Source organism: Perognathus longimembris, chromosome 5, assembly GCF_023159225.1.
Source record: "Perognathus longimembris pacificus isolate PPM17 chromosome 5, ASM2315922v1, whole genome shotgun sequence".
Lineage (NCBI taxonomy): Eukaryota > Metazoa > Chordata > Mammalia > Rodentia > Heteromyidae > Perognathus > Perognathus longimembris.
The window spans coordinates 32848916-32873973 of record NC_063165.1 but is presented as its reverse complement, the minus strand read 5'-3'; the positions used below and the strand labels follow the sequence as shown (position 1 = coordinate 32873973).

The following is a 25058-nucleotide window of genomic DNA, read 5'->3' as shown; positions in this document are numbered from 1 at the left end:
ATCATAGTTATATAAATAACTTTTATATTATATTGTAAATCTATCAAAATATATTGTCTATGACTTAGTTTACCTACATTCTAATTTATATAATTTTCATTCTACCTACATTCAAGATACTCTGTAGTTAAGAGAGTGGGCTAGTTAATAAAGTTCTATATTTCTAACCTCTAATAAAATAAAATACAAAGAACAGAATACTAATAATCATATCCTACCAAATTACTTACAAAAGTACATTGTATACTATTTACAGGCTAGAAAGACAAGACTAGGATAAGTATATTAAAAAAAAAACAACAACAACAACCCTGCAGTGCCCATGGCTCACACCTGTAATCCTAGCTTACTCAGAAGGCTGAGATCTGAGACTGTGATTTGAAGCCAGCCTAGGCAAGAAAGTCTGTGAGACTCTTTATCTCCAATTAACCACCAAAAAGCTGAAATAGAGCTCTGGCTGAAGGGGCAGAGGTCCATTCTTCAGCAAAGAAAAAAAGAAAGCTAAGGGGCAACACCCGAGTCCCAAAAAATTCTATTGATATGCTGATACTAAAATGAATTTGGTTGTGTTTCCTATTACTTAAAACAAGAGAAAACTTTCAGAAGCACTATACTTAGGGTAATACTGAACGATGACAAGTCACTGGCTTCACTGAGAAGTTAATGCACCATGAAGTAGTATTTTGGTACTAGTGCAGTGCAAATTGGTTTTTCTTTGTCTAACTGTGAGCAGTAAATGAGGCACTTAACTGTAAAGTAGAAAAATAGGGTATATTTAAATAGGAAGAAATTCAAAATCATTCATAAAAGATAATTAGCATTATTCAAAAAGTTTTTTTAATCCTACTTTTATTCAACATGCATTCAGTGTTGTACATGCCTCACTAAGGAAAATCTTTTTTTTTTTTTTTAGGGTAAGACTGTTGTCTTGTTTATAAGAAACAGAAAACATCTATTTCAAGGGACTCTAGATTTCTGAGAATGAAATCCAAGCCTTCTCAACCTGTTTCATACTTGTAAAGTGAGATACAGCTCACCACAGTGGAGAGTTATAAGTATCAACAAAGGACACCAGGTGATCCTTAACTTAGTTCCTCAAGAACTTTTATATAATTTTAAAGAGGATCTAGCCAGGCACTGGTGGCTTACACCTGTACTCCCGTGCTCAGGAGACTGAGATCTGAGGATTGCAGGTAGAAGCTAGTCTGGGTAAGAAACTCTGAGATGCTTATCTCCAATTAACCACCAGGAAAAAAAAAAAAAAAAAAGCCAGATGTGGAGCTGTGGCTCAAGTGGTAGAATGCCAACTTTACAGAAAAAGCTCAGGGACAGCATCCAGGCCCCGACTGAGTTCAAGCTCCAGGGCTTGCACACAAAGAAAAAAGAAAAAGGAATGAACAGAATGCAACAGAAATTTAGCACCCAAATTTAAAGAACACTTACATATTCCATATGTTTGAAAGAATCAGATATGTGCTATTTAAGGATATTAGAACATTGTAAATGATTAAAATACCAAGCTTCTAAGTATTATCCTGATTTACAAATGTATCTACCTAAACATCCAAACACAATTTTATTTATTCCTGAAATTACAGATAAGTAGCTGTTTCAACAGGTAAAGGGAGCTGTATTATTTTCTTAACCACCATTCAATTATCTTTCAGATGTGGCACTTGTTAGAGATAAGGTAGTAAAAAATAAAAAAAAAAATTACTCCTCCTCTACCACTAGTATTTGTTTTAAATGTTCTTCACTATGGGTCAAAGGTTAGAAGTGAGGGCTGGCAATGTAGCTCAGCGGTAGAACACTTGCCTGGCATGCACAAGGCCCTGAGTTGAATTCCCAAGGTTGAGGGGGAAAAAAAACTGCAAATGATCTCGGACTTTGGACCTTCTGCAAATACATATATATGGAAATATAACCAGGAACAGAGGAGATAGATATACGTTCATGTCTAGTCATATATTGGCACATAAGTGCTTGCCTGTAGGATAAAAAAGCACTTAATCAAAAGATAAAACATTTGGCCTCAGCATTATTTCAAGTGAATGGAGCCTAGCATCTCCTCTCTTCATATCAAAGAGAGATTCTTACATTGCTTAAGTACGCTTGATTTTAATCTTGGATGGAATACTTTATTCATGCATTAAAACTTTTTGATAAAACTTGCTAAGTTTTCTATAAAACAATTCAATCAGCCTAAGAATAATTAATAACTAAAAGTCTGATCAACTACAGGCTGAGTGGATAGCTCAATAGAGTACATGCTTAGCATGCTCAAATCCCTGGATTCAACAGCCAGCACAAATACACTTAAAAAAAAAATTCTATAATCTCAATTTTTCTTCCTAAACTTACTTACATAAGTTTCCCTTGACTCAGAGAGAAGGAAAAAAAATTTTAATATGTTTCCATTTCAAGGAAACTCTGGAAAATTTCAATAGTTCAAAATTGTCATTTATATTCATTTTAATCAACTGCAATTCTTAGTACATAATTTTCTCAGAAGAACCAAAATTCTCCTAGTTTGTGTTATTAATGTAATTTTTCCTACTTTCTTAGGAAACTTTTTGAAAGGAAAGAAGTACATAAAAGAACATTGTTGATGCATTAAGAAATAAAGTGCATATGGCTTTCAGTATAAATATTTTAATACATTATAGCCAAAAAGCTAACAAAATCAAAATAAAAACTCAATATCTAGAATCAGAAAAATATTAGGCAAGAATATCCATTTTATATAAATAGTAACAAAATAGGGAAGTGGTATTCCCCTTTAAAAAGAAGAAAGGCAACTGAAAACATTCTTAGAAAAATTTAAGTCCATTTCTGTTTCACCCCAAAACAGACATACTATACAATAACACCAACATGCAATATCTGAAATGTGGAATCACATTCTGCCTGCTGCCCCTGAATTTCTACATTTAATTTACAATTCTCTGGTGTCTGGCTGACTTCATCTTGTGAAGCGGGAAATCCGTTTTGGGTTTCATCTACAGAAGCACTGTCAGACAAAGCATCTAACTTGCCTGGGGAGGGAGCTATGTGAAGCTTACTCTCTCCTGACCCTTCATCAAAATCTGTCCTCTCCTCAGCATCTTCTAGCTGTTGAACTGAAGTTAAATATTGCTCAAGCAGATTATTATCCTGCTCAGTGTTGGAGCTTTCCCTACTCCAGTCACCATGTTCTTCATTAACATCCCCTAAATCTGGCTCTTTGCCGTATTTCACAGTGTCAATGGAATTCCCCACTAGGGAACTTTCACTATCTTCGGTGGAACTTTTTTCATAATCCAAAGAATCTTGCAAACAGTGAACTTGTTCAGTGAGGGAAGAATGAAAACCAGAATCTGGAAGTTCAGGTACGGATTTTTCTTGAACTTGGTCCTGAGCAATGAACCAATCAGAATTTTGATCAAAAGAGAGGTTCTGACTTTGGATGACTAGTGGAGGTTCAGATGGCACCAGAGTACTTGATATAGGAGGAACATCCTTATTCCAGGAAATTAGTCGCTGGTTTACTGTCTCCTGCCAAGCTTGTAAAGATCTTACCTATAAATAAAGTACACAGTTTTATTATACAAATCACACTTGTTTTAAAATTAGACTTTGAGCTTTTCTGTTTTCCAGCAGTCATGAAATTGGGAGTTAAAACTGCCTTCATTCATTATTCTCCATTATCCTCCATTTCATAGCATGCCCAGCCTACACCAGGCAGACAAAGTTGCATACATCATTAGAAACAACAGACACTCATCATGGCAGTGAGAATAGGACAAAGAATTCTTTTGCTTTTATTGGAAAATCACTGAAAAGTACAACAGTACATGTGCAAGGGGTCACTAATGTCCAAAATGTGTATCAATCTCCATTCAATAAAACTGGTAAGACTGATTACAGCCTATGTTAGTATAAGTAGAAGGCAAAAGTGAGTGTCTTTTTAGGTATCCATGTATAGAGTTTCAAATTGTTATGTAAAAAAAAGGTATACACACCTTTCTAAAAAGACTAAAAATATACCAAATTCTTAAAAATATGACTTATACTTTGTGTATATGTGTGTGTTGTGTGTTTGTGCCTGTACTAAGGTTTGAATTCAGGGCCTGAGTGCTGTCCTAGGCTTTTTTTCGTCTTTCACTCAAGGCTATTGCTCTTCCACTTGAGCCACATCTCTACTTCCAACGTTTCAGTGGTTATATGAAGATAAAAGTCTCACAGATTTTCTTGCCTAGCTAGCTTCGAACTACAATCCTCAGTTCTCAGTCTCCTAAGTAGCTAGGATTATAGGTGTGAGCCACCAGTGCCTTGCTGATTATCTTTAATTTTATAGGTCAAATTTTATTTTTAAAAATTTTATAAAAATATTTTCAAGGGGCCAGGAATGTGGCTTAGTTAGGAAGAATGCTTGCCTAGCATGCATGAAGCCCTAGGTTTGATTCCTCAGTACCACATAAACAGAAAAAGCCACAAGTGGTGCTGTGGCTCAACTGGTAGAGTGCTAGCCTTGAGCAAAAAAAAGCCAGGGACAGTGCTCAGACCCTGAGTTCAAGCCCCAGGACTGGCAAAAATGTGTGTGTGTGTGTGTGTGTGTGTGTGTGTGTGTGTGTGTATGTGTGTGTGTGTATTTCCTATTGAGAAGTATTTGACCTGGGCACTCAAATAGTAGAGCACTAGTCTTGAGCCAAAAAAGCTTAGGGAGAATGCCCAGTTCCTGAGCTCAAGCCCCAAGACTGGCACGAAAGCAGTATTTGATGCAATACAGTATTAATAAAACCAATTGCCTAAACTACCTCTAAAGTATGCTATCACATGATTTAAACCTTTTATCTCACATGTGCACATGCATTGATGTGCACTTTTGCGAACATGCACATATAACATATACTATCTTAGCTTTCATTCAAGTATTTCAAATAGATAGCTAGGCAAAACTTCAAACTGGGTAAAAACTTTAGCTTTGTGAACCTTTTTCCTATCTACTGGAAAGTTATCATGACACTCTCCTTTGAGGAAAGTAACTTTTTTTTTGTTCACATATATTAGGGAAATAATATTAAGAGAGGTTTACCTGGTTCCAAAGGAATCTCACAGCCTCTTCTTGTACAAACTTTTTAACACGTTCTTCATCTCTTTCTTTTCTTAATCTGCAAGAATGTAAAATAATTCACTGAGGGGCTGGGGATATGGCCTAGTGGCAAGAGTACCTGCCTCATATACATGAGGCCCTGGGTTTGATTCCCCAGCACCACATATACAGAAAATGGCCAGAAGTGGCGCTGTGGCTCAAGTGGCAGAGTGCTAGCCTTGAGCAAAAAGAAGCCAGGGACAGTGCTCAGGCCCTGAGTCCAAAGCCCCAGGACTGGCCAAAAAAAATAAAAAATAAAAAAATAATTCACTGAAACAAGGAAGGTTGTTTTGATGTGAATTTACTGTTATAACTGGTAAACATATACATTATAAAGAGTTTAATAATCTATTAACAAGCCGGGCACCAGCAGCTCACCCTTGTGATCCTAACTACTCAGGAGGCTGAGATTTGAGGATCATGGTTTGAAGCCAGCCCTGGTAGGAAAGTCCCTGAGACTCTTCTCTCCAATTAAGCACTGGGGGAAAAAAAAACCAGAAGTGGAGCTATGGTAGAGTGCCAACCTTGAGTAACAAAGCTTACTCAGAGATAGTGCCCAGGCCGAGTTCAAGACCCAACACCAGCACCAAAAAAGTAAAAATTAAAAAGAAAATAATAATCTAATGACAATTATTTCCACTTTTAGAATAGCTAAGCTGAAACCTGAAGGGTTCATTTTGTTGTGGGGCTTTTCTTTTTGGTGGTACGAAGGTTTGAGCTTAAGACCTTCTGCTGGCCAAACAGATACTCTACCACTTAAGTTATGGTTCTTAGCCCTCTAACACCTAGTTTTTAAATTATGACCCAAAGAACAGCCAATTGAGATGTGACTGAAATTCAGACACTCATTCTACAAAGTACTGACAATGATACAAGCAAATATTAACTGCCTCTTTACGCATCTTCAACTTCCTAGGCAAACACACGAAAGTACAGAAGGTACGGGCCATCTTAGTAAGTCAGGTCATATGAGTAATTCAAAGCCTATACGACTGACCTAGAATAAAAACCCAGAATATGGACACTCTTGCTGGAGTTGATGCAGTCACACATCAGAGATGTGAGAAATTAACCTGTATATGTAACACAGCTTAGAAAAAATAACTTATGTCTGTGGTCTCTCTAGCCTCTGTCCTATGTGTCATTTTATCACTTTGTGATTTTTGAATCTGTCTGTTTTTGATATCATAAATTGCACTCAGGAACGTAACAGTTTCCCTGAGTTAAATCCATTTAGTAAATCAAGAAACCTGAAGGTCATTTTGAAGACCAATAGTCACAAATAACCCCTAGTCTAATTCTCTGACCTTCCCAAGTCACCTCTTATCATTCCTGAAGCAGTTCACCTGTTGGAACTGAACATCTACTTTTTTAGTTTCCCTACCATCTGGCTATCCCTCAGTTCTTTTGCTGTTTTTCTCCTCATCCACTTGATAATATTACTACTGTTCGCTATAATACTGATGAAATCCTAAGTTTCCTAGCTGGCATTTAGTAAAACATGTGAACATGGAATTAAGGAATGATTCCTGCTGTAGTTTTAGAATGTCGGCACCCTTTAGATTTCTGCTCTTCACTGCTACGGAGACTTCCACATATTGGATTTTCTGCCTGTCTAGTTTTCCTTTTTTTTTTTTTGCCAGTCCTGGGCCTTGGACTCAGGACCTGAGCACTGTCCCTGGCTTCTTTTTGCTCAAGGCTAGCACTCTGCTACTGGAGCCACAGCGCCACTTCTGGCTTTTTCTGTTTATGTGGTGCTGAGGAATGGAACCCAGGACTTCATGTATACAAGGCAAGCACTCTTGCCACTAGGCCATATTCCCAGCCCCCCTGTCTGGTTTTTCTATATCAGCTGTACCTTTCTGTTTAGAATTATAGATGACTGTATAACTCACGTTCATTCAACGTTTTTGTGATATGTCATCTATGTACCAATTGCTGTGCTGGGTGATGGAGATACGTATGATGTTCTGTGTCCTCAAGATATTTTCAGAATATTGTAGGAGAAAAACAAGTAAACCAATGGTGGTCACATGCTGTCATGACACAGCAGCACAGTATTATAAAACAATGTAATAATCTGGCACCCCAATCCAACAAAACAGCATACAAGGGGGATTTGGCTCACCTCCGTACTTCATCAGTTAAACAGACAATGTGCTCCTGCATTCTGCGCAGTCGTATTTCATAGCGCACCTCTTTGGCTTGAGGGTTGTAGTTCCTGGCATAAAACCCTCGCCAACAGGCCTGAAGCTTAGTAGCTGCTTCATTCAGTTTCTGAAGAGCAATATTATCTTGTCCCAAAGCAATAGAAGTCTTGGTTAAAATTCTGCAGGGAAGTTCCTCTAAAGCTATTTGAGACACAGTTTCATCACTCCCTGGTTCTGTATGTGAGACACTACAGCTAGCTGGTTCCGGAAGAGATGTAAGATGATGGTCAGCATCCTTCAAGACTGCACTGACTATCACTGCCTCATGACAAGGTATTATCCCAGCTTTCTCATGGACTTCTGTACAGACCTTACTTTTCAACATTTGGACACAACTCTCATTTGTACCCCATAAAGCCTTTAACTCTTCCTTATTCATGTCCTGATTTTCCAGTCCTCTCACAGATTTATCTGCAACACCATCATCTTCCAGGCTCAGGTTAATGCCCTGTAGCCTCAGCTCCACTGTGGGTGACACTGGAGACAATCCTGAAGCAACAGGCATGAAAGTAGACTCTGAAGAAAGAAGACTACAGTTTAACTTGTCCTCATCTGTCTGTATATCTTCTAGATGCAAGTCATTTCGAGAATACCTTGTAGTATGTGCAGAGGGTGGAAAGTTATTCATAACAGCATATAACTGATCCTCATTACTGCTTAATCCAACCCAAGAATTGACTTGGATGACAGGTTCTAGAAGAATCAACAAAATATGATTTGAAACATTAAATATTTAAAGACTTTTTTAGTTATCTCCTTTTTAAGTAATCTAATCCCTGAAGTATAGTAAAATACACACACACACACACACACAAATACATTCAGTGATTTCCTCTAATATGCCTAAAAAAAATCAAACCAAGCAATTTTAGTGTATATTAATTGTACAGTGAAGGTGATATTCCCAGACATTCACACAAGATATCTTGATCATAATATCACCCTTCTTACAACTTTTTCTTATCCTTCCTTCCCCCTAATAAATTTTTATATGGGTTTCATAGTGGCCTTTTCATATGTGCATATAAAGATCTGAAACATGTTCTCACTCCGTCATCATTTTTCCAATTCTACTTCCTACTAATTACCCTCCTCCAAACAATCATACTTTTATGTTCAAACCAAACATTTTTTGTTTTTGTTTTTGTTTTTGCCCATCTTAGGGCTTGAACTCAGGGTCTGGGCACTGTCCCTAAGCCTTTCTGTGCTCAAGGATAGCAATCTATGACTTGAGCCACAGCACCACTTCCGGCTTTTTCTGTTTATGTGGTACTGAGGAATCAAATCAGGGCTTCATGCAAGCTAAGCAAGCACTCTACCACTAAGCCACATTCCCAACCCCAAACCAAGTATTTTTAAGAAAATGAATTCTGGGCTGGGGATATGGCCTAGTGGCAAGAGTGCCTGCCTCGTATACATGAGGCCCTGGGTTCGATTCCCCAACACCACATATACAGAAAATGGCCAGAAGTGGCGCTGTGGCTTAAGTGGCAGAGTGCTAGCTTTGAGCAAAAAGAAGCCAGGGACAGTGCTCAGGCCCTGAGTCCAAGCCCCAGGACTGGCAAAAAAAAAAAGAATTCTCAGCTGGGTACTGGTGATTCACAACTGTAATCCTAGATACTTGGGAGGCTAAGATCTGAGGATCTTAGTCTAGGCAGGAAAGTCTGTAAAATTCCTATCTCCAATTAACTACTAAAAAAGCCAGAAGTAGGGGCTGGGAATGTAGCTTAGTGGTAGAGTGCTTGCCTCATAAGCATGAAGCCCTGGGTTTGATTCCTCAGTACCACATAAACAGAAAAGGCTGGAAGTGGCACTGTGGCTCAAATGGCAGAGGAAATCTTGAGGAAAAAAAAAAAAAAAAAACAGGGACAGTGCTCATGCGCTGAGTCCCAAATCCCAGGACTGGCAAAAGAAAAAAAAAAAAAAGGCTAGAAACAGAACAAAACAAGTTCAAGGACAAAGTCTGGCCACTGAATTCAAGCCCCAGAACTCACACACACACATACACACACACACACACACACACACACACACACACACACACACACAGAGAAATCTTTACTAAACAATTATGGGGGAATGGGGTTTAAGGAGAATGAGAAAGAAAGAGCAATAGATAAAGTTAATCTGATTAAATTTTAATATATTCATATATGAATTGCTATGTTAAAAACCACTGTTGTACAATTAATACACAGGAAGGGAGGGGGAGGGAGGGAGGGAGGTAAATAGGAATAGAAGGAAGGAAAGAAAGAAGAGCCAGGCACTGGTGCTCACCCCTGTAATCCTATGCAGGATTCTGCTATTCAAAGCCAGCCCAGGTAGGAAAGGCCATGAGACTCTTATCTCCAACTAACTACTCAAAAACTGGAAGTAGCACTGTAGCTTAAGTGGTAGAGCACTAGCCTTGAGCACAAAGAGGCTCAGGGATTATAGGCTAGTTACAATGACAGGTGCCCAATGATTGGTGCCCAGCCATGAAAAGCACTTTATAAATAAGTACTTCAAAAATATAGGCAATGGGGCTGGGAATATGGCCTAGTGGCAAGAGCGCTTGCCTCCTACACATGAAGCTCGATTCCCTAGCACCACATATATGAAAAAAGGCCAGAAGGGGCGCTGTGGCTCAGGCGGCAGAGTGCTAGCTAGCCTTGAGCGGGAAGAAGCCAGGGACAGTGCTCAGGCCTTGAGTCCAAGGCCCAGGACTGGCCAAAAAAAAAAAAAAAAATTATATATATATATATATGCAATGCTAATACCAATTTAAAGTGGATCAAAGACGTCAACATCAGACCTGAAACTTTAAAACTACTGCAAGAAAGAATAGGAGAAACATTAAAACTTGAAGGCATAGGCAGAAACTTCTTGAACAGAGTCCCAGGGAACACAACAGATACCAGGGAACAAAACAGATAGGAGAGAGACTTGACAAGTGGAACTACAGCAAAATTAAAAGTTTCTGCACAGCTAAGGACTTAGTTACTAACCTACAAAGACACTCAATCAACTAGGAAAAGATCTTTACCAGCAATATATCAGACAAAGGCCTACTAGCCAATATATACAAGGAGCTCAAGAAACATAAGAAACCAAGAAGAGATAAGAATGGCAAAGAAACACATGAGGAAATGTTCATCATCCCTGGACATAAAGGAAATGCTAGTGTTCTACCAATTGAGCTACAGTGCCACTTCCATTTTTTGAGTGGTTAGTTGAAAATAAGAGTTTCACAGGGACTTTTCTGCCCAGGTTGGCTTTGAACCACAGTCCTCAGATCTCAGGCTCCTAAGTAGCTAGGACACAGGTGTGAGCTACCAGCACCTGTCTAAATGATTCTGTCTTCTGTACCTATGTATGGTGTATACATGCTTATATCTACAAGAGGGCGAAGGGAGGGCACAGAACTTGAGGGAAAAAGGATAAAAAGTTGCAGCAGTGGAACTCACTGGACATCAATAAAAGCGAACTATACAACTCCTGGGTGGAGATGAGAGGGAGGAACTGGGAGAGAATGAGGGAAGGGAAGACAGTGTATGAAAAAAAATGTACTCATTGCCTGACTCATGTAGTTGTAATCCCTCTACATTAACAATACAGTAAATGTTTAAAATATATATGTGCTATGATATCTAGTAAATCAAATGACAAGAAAAGTGATCAGGGCTGGGAATATGGCCTAGTGGCAAGAGTGCTTGCCTCATATACATGAAGCCCTGGGTTCGATTCCCGAGTACCACATATATAGAAAATGGCCAGAAGTGGCGCTGTGGCTCAAGTGGCAGAGTGCTAGCCTTGAGCAAAAAGAAGCCAGGGACAGTGCTCATGCCCTGAGTCTAAGGCCCAGGACTGGAAAAAAAAAAAAAAAAAAAGAAAAAAGAAAAGTGATCAGAGATATGTGAATTTCTTACCATTTTCCTGGACTCCCTGGCAATCTTGAACAGGGCTTGAATGCTCAGGTGAAAGGGGTGCCCTTATTTCAATAGGAGCAAACTCTTCATTTTGGCTTTGGTTCATCAACTGTCTTTGGTGAAACCTAAAAATCAATAAACTCTGACATTTACAAGTTCGTTAAGTAGGTAACTTCAGTCACTGGCAAATTATACAGTCTCATTTGAAAGCATTGTGTAAAAAAGGTTAAAACTTATTTTTAAATTACATGGATAGACACTATCACATGCACTTATTTGCCTATCTACAAACATCTAAAGGCAGGGTCTCTGGTAGTTAACTACTAGAGATGCAGATGTGAGTCTGAATTCAAACCCTATTCTTGGCAAAATAAAAAACACTACTAAGTGTTTCTATCTATCTATCTTTCTTTCTTTCTTTCTTTCTTTCTTTCTTTCTTTTTTTTTGCCAGTCCTGGAGCACTTGAGCTAGTGCTCTACCACTTCAGCCACAGCGCCACTTCTGGCTTTTTCTGTTTATGTGGTGCTGAGGAACAGAACCCAGGGCTTCATGTATGCAAGGCAAGTATTCTACCACTAGGCCATACTCCCAGCCCTCTAGCTATGTTTCTTAATATTAGTATTTAAAAGCCTATATGCTGCACCTACATTAAAGAGCCAAATATTTCTTTTTCTTTTGGGACACTGAAAATCAAACCAAAGCTTTATACATGCTATGAAAGTGGTCTCCCACTGAGGTATCACCTGAGTCACTGACGAAAACATCTCATAAAAAAAATTCCATTGTTGCCAGTCACTGGTGGCTCATACCTGTAATCCTAGCTACTCAGGAGGCTAAGATCTGAGGATCAAGGTTTGAAGCCAGCCTGGTCAGGAAAGTCCATGAGACTCCTATCTCCAATTAACTTCCAGAAAACCAGAAGTGGTACTATAGTTCAAAGTGGTAGAGTGCTAGCCCTGAAAAAGAACTCAGGACAGAGTATAGGCCCTGAGTTCATGCCCCAGGACTGCCGGGGGAGGGGGGGGATGGGGGGGGAGGGGTCAAATCCCATTGTTAAATGAACTACACAACTTCTGGGAGAGAATAGAAGATAAAAATTGGGAGAAAGCAAAAGAAATGTACTCTTTACCTGACTTAAGTAACTGTAATGCCTCTGCACATTACCTTTATAATAATTAGTTAAAGAATAAAGAAAAATCTAGCTCTATAAAATAATGAAGGATGAAGGGCTGGGAATATGGCCTAGTGGTAGAGTGCTTGCCTTGTATACATGAAGCCCTGGGTTTGATTCCTCAGCACCACATATATAGAAAAAGCCAGAAGGGGTGCTGTGGCTCAAGTGGTAGAATGCTAGCCTTGAGCAAAAAGAAGCCAGGGACAGTGCTCAGGCCCTGAGTTCAAGCTCCAGGACTTATACACACACACACACACACACACACACACACACACACACACACGTAGCTGGGCACCAGTGGTTCATGCCTATAATCCTAGGTTCATGCTTGTAATCCTAACTATTCAGCATGCTGAGATCTGAAATTCATGGTTTGAAGCCAGCTCAGGCAGAAAAGCCCATGACACTCTTTATTTCCGATTAACGAGCAAAAAGCCAGAAGTGGAGCTGTAGCTCAAGTGGCAGAGCCGCTGCCTTGAGTGGAAAAGCTAAGGGATGGTGCCCAGGCCTTGAGTTCAAGCCCTATTACCTATGCACTTGCATGCACATGCACACATGCGCATGCACGCGTGCATGCACCATACACACACGCCATTGCCCCAGCCTCCTACTCAAAAACATGGTTAGCAATACAGTGGCTGTGAGCGAGCTGTGTGTAGCATAACACGTCTACAGGACTGATGCAACAACAGACCTGATTACCCAGAAACATGGACCAACACACTGGCCTTCACCCTACTATCACCATATGAACAACTAAAGGGTATTTTTACTTGTGAATTCATCACCTGCTACAAGTAAATGGGCTTACCTCTGTTTACTCAGAATCTTCTCTAGTTTGGCATCTTCTGCAGTTTGAAGACCCAGTGTAGAAGTGAGAGGACAGATGGTAGCCAGATACTGGACAAGCTGAATGTGCTGGCCAGGCCGATAGGCCCTCCCCTTTCCTTGACTATAGAGCCATTCAGCTTTCAAACTGGAATTGAGGGAAATAAAGAAGGGATGATGGCAATGGGAAGGTCCAAATACATGGTAAGCAACAGTGATTTTCCTTCCTTATTTACCTTTATAAAAACCACTGGATTGGGCTGGGTATATGGCCTAGGGGCAGAGTGCTTGCCTCATATACATGAAGCCCTGGGTTCGATTCCTCAGCATCACATATATAGAAAAGGCCAGAAGTGGTGCTGTGGCTCAAGTGATAAGAGTGTTATCCTTGAGCAAAAAGAAGCCAGGAACAGTGCTCAGGCCCTGAGTTCAAGCCTCAGGACTGGCAAAAAACAAACAAACAAAAAACACTGCAGCCTGGGCAGGAAAGTCCACAACACACTTATCTCCAGTTAATACCACCAGAAAACTGGAAGTGGTGCTGTGGCTCAAAGTGGTATGAGCAAAAGAGCTCAGGAGCAGCATTCAGGCCCGGAGCTCAAGCCCCATGACCAACAACAACAAAAAAAGTTATAAGCCTTTTTTTCTTTTGGCCAGTCCTGGGGCTTGAACTTAGGGGCCTATACACTGCCCCTGAGCTTCTTTTGCTCAAGGCTAGCATTCTACCACTTGAGCCACAGCAAGACTTCCAGCTTTTTCTTGTTTATGTGGGCTCGGCTCCCGACAATCACCTGCCGAGCCAGCCGGCAGTATGTGGTACTGAGCAACCAAACCCATGCATGCTAGGCAAGCACTCTATGTCTAAGCCACATTCCCATCCCAAAAAGGTATAAGCTTTTATGAGCAAAGCACCAGTGGCCCATGCGTATAATCCTAGCTACTCAGGGAGGGGCTGGATCTGAGGATCTCAGTTGAAAGCCAACTTGCGCAGGAAGATCCATGAGACTCTTATCCAATTAATTACCAAAAAGCTAGAAGTGGAGCCGTGGCACAAGTGGTACAGTATTATAGCCTTGAGCACAAAAGCTTAGGGACAGAGGCCAAGAACATGAGTTCAAGCCCAGGACTGGCACAAAAAAATAAGTAAGAATTATAAGCTTTTATGGGATGAATCTGAGATTGCATACAATACCCATAACCAGGTATTTATGCAAAAGTGTTCTATATGCCGAACAATGAGTTAACAAAAGAACTTTTAAAAAGTAAATTGTTACAAATTAAGTTTTAAGTTAGATCCACTAGCTTCAACCTCTAAGGCTGATACTGATATCTTGTCCTTTTTTTAGAAAGTGGAAACAATCCCAAATGATCAGCACATAGGCTACTATATGATTATCTATTTGCTATTGTATGTATTATCTTAATGTCTAAACCACAGGTTTTAAGAAACATTTATTAATCTGTAGTTAACATGTAATTAAGCTAGAAATGGTCTTTTTGCTAATTTCCATAATTAATGTGATATTTAAGAAGTGTTCACCTTTCCTTCTGAGAAATCACATATCCATCAAGGACTCTGAGATTTAAACACCAGCTGACGATATACGGCCGGTAGTCAAACCCTGGAATAGAAGGTGTTGCCATCACACAAGGATTGTTCATGATTGACAACTGTTCCAATTCAGTAAGGGATGCCAAATAAGAGATCTGGAACAAAGAATATCTTTGATGAACAAAATGAACTATTCACTGTGAAGCATAGTGCTTCAACTGATTACACATCTTCTGGCATCATTTGAGAATGTAACAATTTCCCTCTTATTCTGAAAAGCAATAAGTACTACTCTTCTATTAGCCACTGACTCCTAAAATTCAACAATATGGCCATTTTTCATTGCCACACAAAGACTCCTTAGAAAGAATCAGCACAATTTCCCAGCAAGAGAATACTACTTTGAAAACAAAGAAAAGCCAGGGAAAAGTGGAAAGTGTGCCTTATTAACCTCTGTAACATAGATGTCCCTTTACCAACAACCATCTTTCCAAGGAATGGTAATTACATCACTATAAATGAAACAAAGCTTTAATGAGTGACTAGCATTAAGGAAAGTAGGAGTCAGGTGCCAGTGGCTCATGCCTAGCTACTTTGGGAACTGAGACCTGAGGATCATGGTTCAAAGCCAGCCCAGGCAAGAAAGTCTGTGAGACTCTTATCTCTAAATAACCACCCAAAAGCCAAAAGTGGAGCTGTGGCTCAAGGTGCAGAGCACTGGCCCTGAGCAAAAAAGCTAAAGGACAGCACCCAGACCCTGAATTCAAGCACCAATATTGATACACAAAAAAAAATAAAAGTAGAAAGAAAAACAGTGGGGTCAAGTGGTTTCATCATATGGCATTTTCTTCCAGGATGCTCACAGTGTAAAATGAGCTCACAAACCAGTCCTCTGTCTCTCTTAGTATCTTCAAATTTTACCTCATTTAAGTCCCGAATTTCATTTTCTGCCAAAGAAAGTATAGCAAGACTTCTGGGTAGATAAGCAGGTGCCGTTCTAACAGAGGTGATGATATTTCCATGTAAAAGCAGTGTCTTGAAAATAAAAACAGCATGGATTCATTACAAATGAATATACCACAAATGGTTCTGTTCTGTTTTGACTATCACACCTATAATCCTAGCTACTTAAGAGACTAAGACCAGAAGGATTACAGTTTGAAGCTAGTCCAGGCAGAAAAATCTTCCAACTCATCTCCAAAGAATCTATAAAACATTGCATGAGAAAGGCATTGCTCCAGTAACCAAATGCTGGCCAAGGACAAGCAGATGAAACAAAACAATGAGGCCCTAAGTTCAAGTCACAGTACCAGCATAGAATAAAACAAATAAAATGCAGCAAAGGAATCTTGTTATACACATTATATACAAATCAAAGACTCTAAGTACTTAGAAGGATCCTAAGTGGCCTTTTGGTTTCACTTTCATATTAACATCTGAAGGTCAAGGAAGGTTAAAAACTAGTCTAAGGATGCATGCTTAATGTAGTAACTAGCATGCTGGGAGATTTAAGCTATTAGATGCAAAGCAATTTCCAACACACTTGTTCATTTCCTTTGAAAATGCTACATTTTAAGCAATGTTTCCAAGACAAAGAGGTAAGGCACAACTCATACTTAAAACTATATACTTTTTAGTAACTAAGAGCCAGGGGAAGGTAGAATGTCACATTAAGTCAGCAACAATCAAGAACAAGTTCACCACTCTGAGTACCCAGGATTATGATCAGCACACCTCCATTCCAGAATAGGAACAGACACACACACATTCAATCACCTTCAGGCCATATGAATTCTTTTAGCATCTCTCAGACAGCACCTGGCTGTTTAGAATAATTGTTACTAACAATGATTTCTACTTGAGATGTGAGAACAGAGCTAAAATACTGCTTTTAAGCTTCTAAGAGGCCCTTTGGCCCAATAAAAGAAAAGTAAAGAAAAAGTCCAAAAGTTTTTTTGTTGTTGTTGTTTTGTTTTGTTTTTGTTTTTTTTGTTTTGCCAGTCCTGGGCCTTGGACTCAGGGCCTGAGCACTGTCCCTGGCTTCTTCTTGCACAAGGCTAGCACTCTGCCACTTGAGCCACAGTGCCACTTCCGGCCACTTTCTATATAATGTGGCGCAGGGGAATCAAACCCTGGGTTTCATGTATACAAGGCAAGCACTCTTACCACTAGACCATATTCCCAGCCTCCAAAAGTTTTTTGAAGCTGTGCTTTAATCTGTCATTTGAATGTATAATACATTCCCTGCCATAAAAAGTGTAATATGACTGGGTACTGGTGGCTCATACCTATAATCCTAGTTACTCAGGAGCCTGAGATCTGAGGACTGGAGTTCGAAGCCAGCCCAGGCAGTAAAGTCTTATCTCCAATAAATCACCCAAAAAGCTGGAAGTAGAGCGATGAAGCACAAAAGCTTAGGGACAGCCCCCAAGCCTAGAGTTTAAACTCCAGGAGAAGTATTACTTGAGAAGAGTAACTCAAGACCAGCCTAGACAATAAGAGACTGCTCTTCCCCCAAAAAAGATAAAGGAAAAAGAAAAAAGAAAATGATTAACAAAAAATGTTTTATGGGGCTGGAAATGTACATTAGTGGTAGAGTGCTTGCCTAGCATGCATGAAGCCCTAGGTTCAATTCCTCAGTATTGCATAAACAGAAAAAGCCAGAAGTGGCACTGTGGCTTAAGTAGTAGAGTGCTAGCCCTGAATAAAAAAAGCTCAGGGACAGCACCCAGGCCCTGAGTTCAAGCCCCAGGACTGGCAAAAAACAAAAACAAAAAACTTCATATTTAACTTCTAATACTTTAGTAAAATTCTTAGAATAAAACCAATTTGTCCTTCATATATGGTAAGGTGGTTTTAGGCTAATTAGATCACTTTTGGTATTCTGGAATATAAGAAGAAGAATGATGTAGAAAACATGCTTACCTTCAGGGATATCAATTTAGATAAGTCACCTATCTGGGGTATGTTATTGTCTGATAAATCGAGGTGTTGAAGAGCAGTGCAACTGTTCATTTGTTCCATGGCCTATTACAAGAAAATGATCACATTCTTTAATGCACTCCAAATCAAAAACTGAAATTCTCCCCTACTTCTTTGTAGCTGAGTCTCAGCTGAAAAAAGCAAAGCAGCAGAGCTGAGCAATAGGAAGGGAAAAGGAATAACAAACTTTATTAAATTGTCATGTTACAAACATGCTTATTGCAGGACTATTCACAACAGCCAAGCTATAGACTCACCCTAGGAACCTAACAACCAATAAATGAATAAACAACATGTGGCATATATACACAATGGAGTATCATTCAGCAAGCAAATTTATGGAACTGGAGATCATCATGTCAAACAAAACAAGCAAGACTCAGAAGACAAACTGCATGTTTCTTCTCATTCAGAAAAAATTATACAAATGTAAAATGGTGACTATTAAAAGGGACCAGCAAGGATAAAAGGACAAAAAGAGAAGGTAACAGAGGTGAATATGAGTGAAATGCATTGTGTCCATGTATAAAAACAGTAAAATTCATACTAGGAATGTGGCTTAATGGTATAGTGTTTGCCTGTATGAAGCCCTGGGTTTGATTCCTCAGCACCACAAAAACAGAAAAAGCCATAAGTGGCACTGTGGCTCAAGAGGTAGAGAGACAGTGCTCAGGCCCTGAGTCCAAGCCCCAGGACTGGCAAAAAAAAAAAAAAAGTAAAACTCGTTAAAAAAAAAAAAAAAAAAAAGCCAGGCACTGGTAGCTCACACCAGTAATGTTAGCTACTCAGGAGGCTGAGATATGTGCTGTGGCTCAAGTGGTAGAACCCTAGCCTTGAGCAAAAGAAGCTCAAGTACAGGGTCTTGGCCCTGAATTCAAGCCCCAAGACCATCAGAAAGGGAGGGAGGGGAGGAGGAGGAGGAGGAGGAGGAAGAAAAGGAACAAGAAAGAGTAATGGACAAAGTCAATATGATGGGCTGGGGATATGGCCTAGTGGTAGAGTACTTGCCTGGTATACATGAAGCCCTGGGTTCGATTCCTCAGCACCACATATATACAAAAAAGCCAGAAGTGGCGCTGTGGCTCAAGTGGTAGAGTGCTAACCTTGAGCAAAAAGAAGCCAGGACAGTGCTCAGGCCCTGAGTTCAAGCCCCAGGACTGGCAAAACAAAACAAAAGCAAAGTCAATATGATCAAAGTATATTAAATACATATATGGAAATATTACAAATATCACTCCTTTGTACAGTTACCTTAATAAAGTACAAAAACAAATAATCAGGGCTGGGAATGTGGCAGAGTTGTAGAGTGCTTGCCTAGTATGCATGAAGCCCTGGGTTCTATTCCTCAGTACCACATAAACAGAAAAAGCATGAAGTAGAGCTGTGGCAGAGTACTAGCCTTGAGCAAAAGAAGCTCAGGGGCAGTGCCAAGGCCCTGAGTTCAATCCCCAGGATTGGCAAAAAAAAAAAAAAACAGGGGCTGGGAATATGGCCAAGTGGCAAGAGTGCTTGCCTCATATACATGAAGCCCTGGGTTCGATTCCCCAGCACCACATATATAGAAAATGGCCAGAAGTGGTGCTGTGGCTCAAGTGGCAGAGTGCTAGCAAGAAGCCAGGGACAGTGCTCATGCCCTGAGTCCAAGCCCAGGACTGGCAAAAAAAAACAACAACAACAAGTAATCATTTTGCAAGCTTCCATCTTGGTTATTTCTTTAAAAGTAGGAGGTTATTAAGTAGCTCATGTATTTCCAGATACCTACAGCTAAAAGAAACCTTAGTGACTTATGACAGTTGGTACAGAACAGAATTTGTCAATTTACAGTGAAGCCAAACAACCTGAGTTTAAAATCTGGCTCTTTAATTTCTTAGATTGTAACTTTGGATGAGTAGAAATGATAACATCATTTTTTGCATCCTACTTACTTATACGCTGTTTTTGTTGTTACTTCATTTTATTTTTTACAGAGAAAAGACTGGCAATTCCATTTTTAAAAATTACTAAATAACAACTTACCTTAAGATTATTTCCTGCCAAATTCAGCCATTCCAAATGTACTAGTTCCTTTAGCCCTTCCACATAGCCAATGCTGTTATGAGGTAAATTTAATACTCGGAGTTGAGTCAGTTTGGCCACTCCCATCATCCGAACCAGCCGATTATTAGCCACTGACAACTGTGAAAATGAAACATATCATTCCTACATCTCTACATAAACATATATATGTAGGCATATACACACTCATATGTGCATAACCATTATGGTGGCTAAAAAATAGTTGTTTAGATGGCCAAACATTCTCAAATATAGAAATTCAATTTATACCTTTCACATATATTATCTAAAATGATTATCCACATTATAACGATAAGTTTTTGTTGTTATTCCTAACAATAGAAAATATGAATAAGACTGACCTCCTTCAATTACTAAAGTTATTTTTTTGTTTATTGGCTTTTGTTTATATACCCAGCAATAAAGATTGAACTCAAGGCCTCAAGGTTGCTAGGCAAATGGTGGAGCACTTGTAGCACATCCCTAGCTGCTTAAAGAAAAATTTAACACAGCAACAAATTGTGAATGTAAGGTCAACAATCAAAACCTAGAACAAAGTCAGGCAACCAGGCATCAGTGGCTCAAGCCTATAATCCTAGCTACTCAGAAGGATGAGATCTGAGGATCATAGTTTGAAGCCAGCCCAGGAAGGAAAGTCCATGAGACCCTCTAAGTAAATAACCTAAAGGCCAGAAGTAGAGCTGTGGCCCAAGTGATAGCATGCTAGCCTTGAGCACAAAAGCTCAAGAATAGCACCTAGTCCCTGAGGTAAAGACCCAGTACTGGTACACACATACACACACAAATCCAAGAACAACATCACACATACTGAGGTAACAATATGTCTTCAATGAATGAACTCTTTCCCCCATCATAAAGGCAAAAGTTATCTTACTAGCAGAGTGCTGGTGGCTCACACTTGTAATCCTAGCTACTCAAAAGGTGGAGATCTGAGGATGGTGGTTCGAAGCCAACCCAGGCAGGAAAGTCCATGAGACTCTTATCTCCAATTAATCACAAAAAACTGGAAGTAGAGCTAAATGTAGCACATCTGTGTTCATTTTCAAGAGAGCTATCATGTAAAAATTGAAAATGTACTGATTTTTAGTCCTGAATGTGTTTTGCTTCGTTTTGTGCAATTATAAATTAGTCCTATATAATTCTCCCAGACAGCAATACTCACCTGTATTAATTGTTTGCATTTCTCTAGGTTTTCCAATTTTATAATCTGATTTTTATCCAGAATCAGTGTGTGAACATCAGCTTCACAGGGTAAGTTTGGACCTAATTTCTGTAGTCCTTGTCCTGACCAATTGACTACTGATCCTTAAAAAAGAGAGAGAAATTTGTTAGAAAGCACAAAATAAATACAAAAGCTGAGGGGACAGGATAAAATCTCTGCATAAATTAGAAAACAAAATCATCTTAAAACTGAAGCAATCTGGAGTTCTAAATAAGCACAGATTGATATACTCATTTTTCTTTAGAGATAGTAAATAACAACTAAATTTGTGAAAACATGTTTCTACGGTATATGCTTCTATAACTTATCATACTGTTCACATTTATATGAACTACTAGTTCCATATTTTGTATCTAATACAGCATTTTCACATTGGAAGTGAAGCCGGGTGCTTGTGGTTCATGCCTACAATCCTCACTACTCAGGGGACTATGGGAGGATCTTGACTCCTGCCAGCAAAGGCAGGAAAATCCATCAGACGCTTTAACCATCAAAAAACCGGAAGTGAAGCTTGTAGCTCAAGTGGTAGGACACTAATTGTTAACAACAAAGCTCTGGGACAGTGCCCAATGCTTGAACTCATTCAACCCCAAGGACGAGAGAGACAGACAGACAGACACAGAGACAGAGACAGAAACAGAAACAGAGAGAGAAAGACAGACAGAGACAGAAACAGAGAGAAAGAGAGAGAGAGAGAGAGAGAGAGAGAGAGAGAGAAATGAAAATGATCAACCTGGAAGTGCACATCTGTGGCTCAAGTGGTAGAGCACTAGCCTTGAGCTTAAGAGCTCAGAGACAGTGCCTAGGCCCAGAGTTCAAGCCTCATGATAGACAAAAAAGAGGTGGAGCTGGGAATGTGGCTTGGTGGTAGAGTGCTTGCCTAGCATGCATGAAGCCCTGGGTTCCGATTCCTCAGTGCCACATATACAGAAAAAGCCAGAAGTAGGCAATGTGGCTCAAGTGCTAGAGTGCTAGGCTGGAGCAAAAAGAAGCCCTGAATTCTGGCTGAGATGGGGGGAGTGATCCACCTATTTATGGCTTAAATATGTTTATATCCTAAAAGACTCAAACTATCTTGGAAATCCAAGTATAGTTCAGTTAATTCATCTGTAAAATAGAATAATATGCCTATTTTGCAAGGTTGATGTGAGAATTAAATGAGAAATTATATATACACAGCACTCAATACAGCCCTTTAGTTCAGATCGCAGCACCCATTAACCAGTGTGGTATTATTCTAGGCAAGTTAGTGACTCTTCCGGGCTCCCTTTCGTACTGTGTAAGATGAGGATGTTGATAAGACCTGTCTTATAAATGTTCTATACAGGAACACAGTATATAAGAAAGGCATTCAGGACACTGTCTTGGCTGGAAAAGTGACGGGGTAAGAAAGGAGCTCTCTCACAGTGGGCTGCGTGGCCTCGGTGGGCAGGAGAGTTAGGAGTGGAAGAAGAGGAGCTGCCACGGGGGGCGGGGCCAAAACAACTGCCAACTCCTAAGGTCTAATTAGGATAACGAGGGGGAAATGACGGCGTGAGAGTCCTCTTTTGGAAGGGTGACCGCGTCTTTGCATTGTGTAAAGGCTGCCCGCATTCGAGGGGTGTGACGAACCCCCTACTCGGAGAACGCCGACGACAAGCAGAGCGCCGTCCCACCACAGCACACCACCGGGGTCCACAGACCTCCTCCAGCCGCCAGCTAGCTCCTCCGACAAGAGTTCCCCGCTCCCGGGTCATCAGCCCCGGGCTAGGCGGCGCGTGGACGAGCCCGGACCCCGACTAGCCTCGGACCCACGAGGCTGCTGCCACCGATCCTCCCTCACTCGTCGCCAAAACAAAAGGACCTCGGGTCCGCTGGCGTCCTAACGAGCTCCCAGCCGACCGCACAGCGCAGGTGGCCCGCGCTCTGCAGGGCAAGGAGCAAACTCGAACCCGGGGCCCACAGGGTCTGCACAAGGAGGGAGGGGAAGACCACGGACCCTGGGTCACCCCGCAGATTTTTAGAGCGCCCACCCTCCACTTCCAAGGAACAGTTCAGGCAGTCTACAGAGATGGAACTGATGTGATGCTTCCGGAACGTTCTAGAAACGGAGGGGAAAGGGCGATGGCTGAAGCAAAAGGGAGATCTGGCCAATTTCCCTAGGGCACAATCAGAACTTAAAAGTAAATGCCCCAGAAAGGTCACCGCAGTCCGAAACCCACCGCCAGCGAGGCTGGCGAAGCGCGGGACTGAGGCGTCCCGGATCGCGAAGGCTCCTGGGGTTTGAAGTCCTCCTCACTGGCGCTCGTCGCAAGGCTACAGAGCTACACATCGCCCTGAGACTACAACTCCCAGAAGACAGCGCGCCTCCGCGACGCCCACAGCCCCCACATCCGAACAACTGGTTCAGAACTGCTCTACTAAACCTAGGCTTTTCCTTTCCATCAAGCGACTATGTAATCCACGTCCGCGAAATCAACCTTGAAGTCAGGGGTGCGAATCCCCTTACCTTCTCCCGGAGGCAAAGTCCCGTCGGCGCGCGCCGCCGCCATACTTGCGGCTCGCTGGTAACACCAGGCAACCGTCCTCGAGCCGCTCAGTGGAGCTTGTAGTCTGCAGAAGGGAGTCAGAGACTACAACTCCCAGGATGCACAGCACATACGGCACCCACACGACCCAATTGGCTGCCTAGTGATGTGAACCCGGGCTAGAAGCTAGTGGGGGTGAGCTCAAGGACCCCATCAACACCCTCGTTGAATGGCGTGAAGGCTGTGTGGTTCCTCATTTCACTCGCTGTCCAGGTGTTGCACAATCTGACACTTTTCCCTTCAGAATGTCTTCATTCCTGTAAGTTTCTATGGAGGCCACCTCTTCTTTTTACGATTCTGAGTAAGTTAAAAGGTTTTCAACTGTTCTCTTGGAATGTCTCAGCGATTTTGCTGAGACAGCCAAAGTGGATCCATTTGAACTTGGAATCAAATGGATTCAAAACCCATTGAAATTAATTTTACAAAGTACTTTTTAGGAGGTGTTTAAAAAAGGTACGAACTCAAAACTTTTTCCTAAAGTATGCAAATGAATGTTAAAACAGTCTACAAGCCAAAGAATTTTTTTTTTTTTTTTTTTTTTTTTTTGCCAGTCCTGGGGCTTGGACTCAGGGCCTGAGCACTTTTTTGCTCAAGGCTAGCACTCTGCCACTTGAGCCACAGTGTCACTTCTGGCCATTTTCTGTATATGTGGTGCTGGGGAATTGAACCCAGGGCCTGCACTCTTGCCACTAGGCCATATCCCCAGCCCCGCCAAAGAATTATACTGCGTAGTTGGAGGGAGGGTAAGCTCACATTGAGACAGGATCAGTCAAGAAAATTATACATATATAGATAAAGGAAATTATATTTAAATGTAAAAAGGGAAGCCTTAGAAGTTGAAACCAGGAGGAAAGCTAAAGAAAGGTAGTAAGGCCCTCTCCTTCCCTACCTACCTCTGGATATTAAAGTACAAGAATGAGTGACAGAAGGAAGGTTGAAATCTGTCTGCCTCTTCTACATGGTAAAGAGTCTTCCTAGATGGGTAGGGACAGGGCAAGTCTAACAAAAGGAAATTCTGAAGGCTACCAGTATTTTTACCTTCCCCGAAACCTAGTCCAAGACTAGGAGTTTCTACAAGACTTAACTACTGAGTGTAGAAGCACAGCTCAGAAAGTTTAAAACTACAGATCAGAACTGCCTTTTGAGTCTTTAACTCCCACTTCCTAGGTGGGAGCAAGAAATGTGTCCTCCGTTTCACCCTAATTTAACTGTTACACTAAAATAAAGCTTTGCTAAAATTTTCACCCCATGAGTCTCCTTTTTGTTAGACACTCTGAAATGCTTATCATGTTTGGACCCAGTAGAGAGAGAGAGACAGAGAGACAGAGTGTAGAATCTGAGGGACTTTCCCTCATCCACCATTTGGTCACAGGTCTACTACCAAAAACATGGCTTAAATGGGTCTTG

At 40.8% G+C, this 25058-nt stretch overlaps 1 protein-coding gene across 3 annotated transcripts; it reads right to left on the bottom strand.

The window, feature by feature from the left end:
- Positions 1-1708: 1708 nt before the first annotated feature.
- Positions 1709-23679, bottom strand: Cep97 (centrosomal protein 97). Of its 3 annotated transcripts, none has more exons than XM_048346528.1 (11): positions 23573-23679; positions 21025-21167; positions 19803-19961; positions 17730-17831; positions 15726-15839; positions 14793-14959; positions 13236-13400; positions 11250-11374; positions 7260-8034; positions 5075-5150; positions 1709-3558 (listed from the first exon to the last, which is right to left on the bottom strand). In XM_048346528.1, exons 1-11 carry the CDS (start codon positions 23613-23615, stop codon positions 2857-2859), a joined length of 2571 nt encoding a protein of 856 aa, XP_048202485.1. In that variant the 5' UTR covers positions 23616-23679; the 3' UTR covers positions 1709-2856. The 3 variants fall into 3 exon arrangements, with proteins under 3 accessions (XP_048202485.1, XP_048202486.1, XP_048202487.1); XM_048346529.1 differs by having other exon boundaries at positions 7260-7857; XM_048346530.1 differs by lacking the exons at positions 1709-3558; positions 5075-5150 and having other exon boundaries at positions 7639-7857; positions 7935-8034.
- Positions 23680-25058: the final 1379 nt, after the last annotated feature.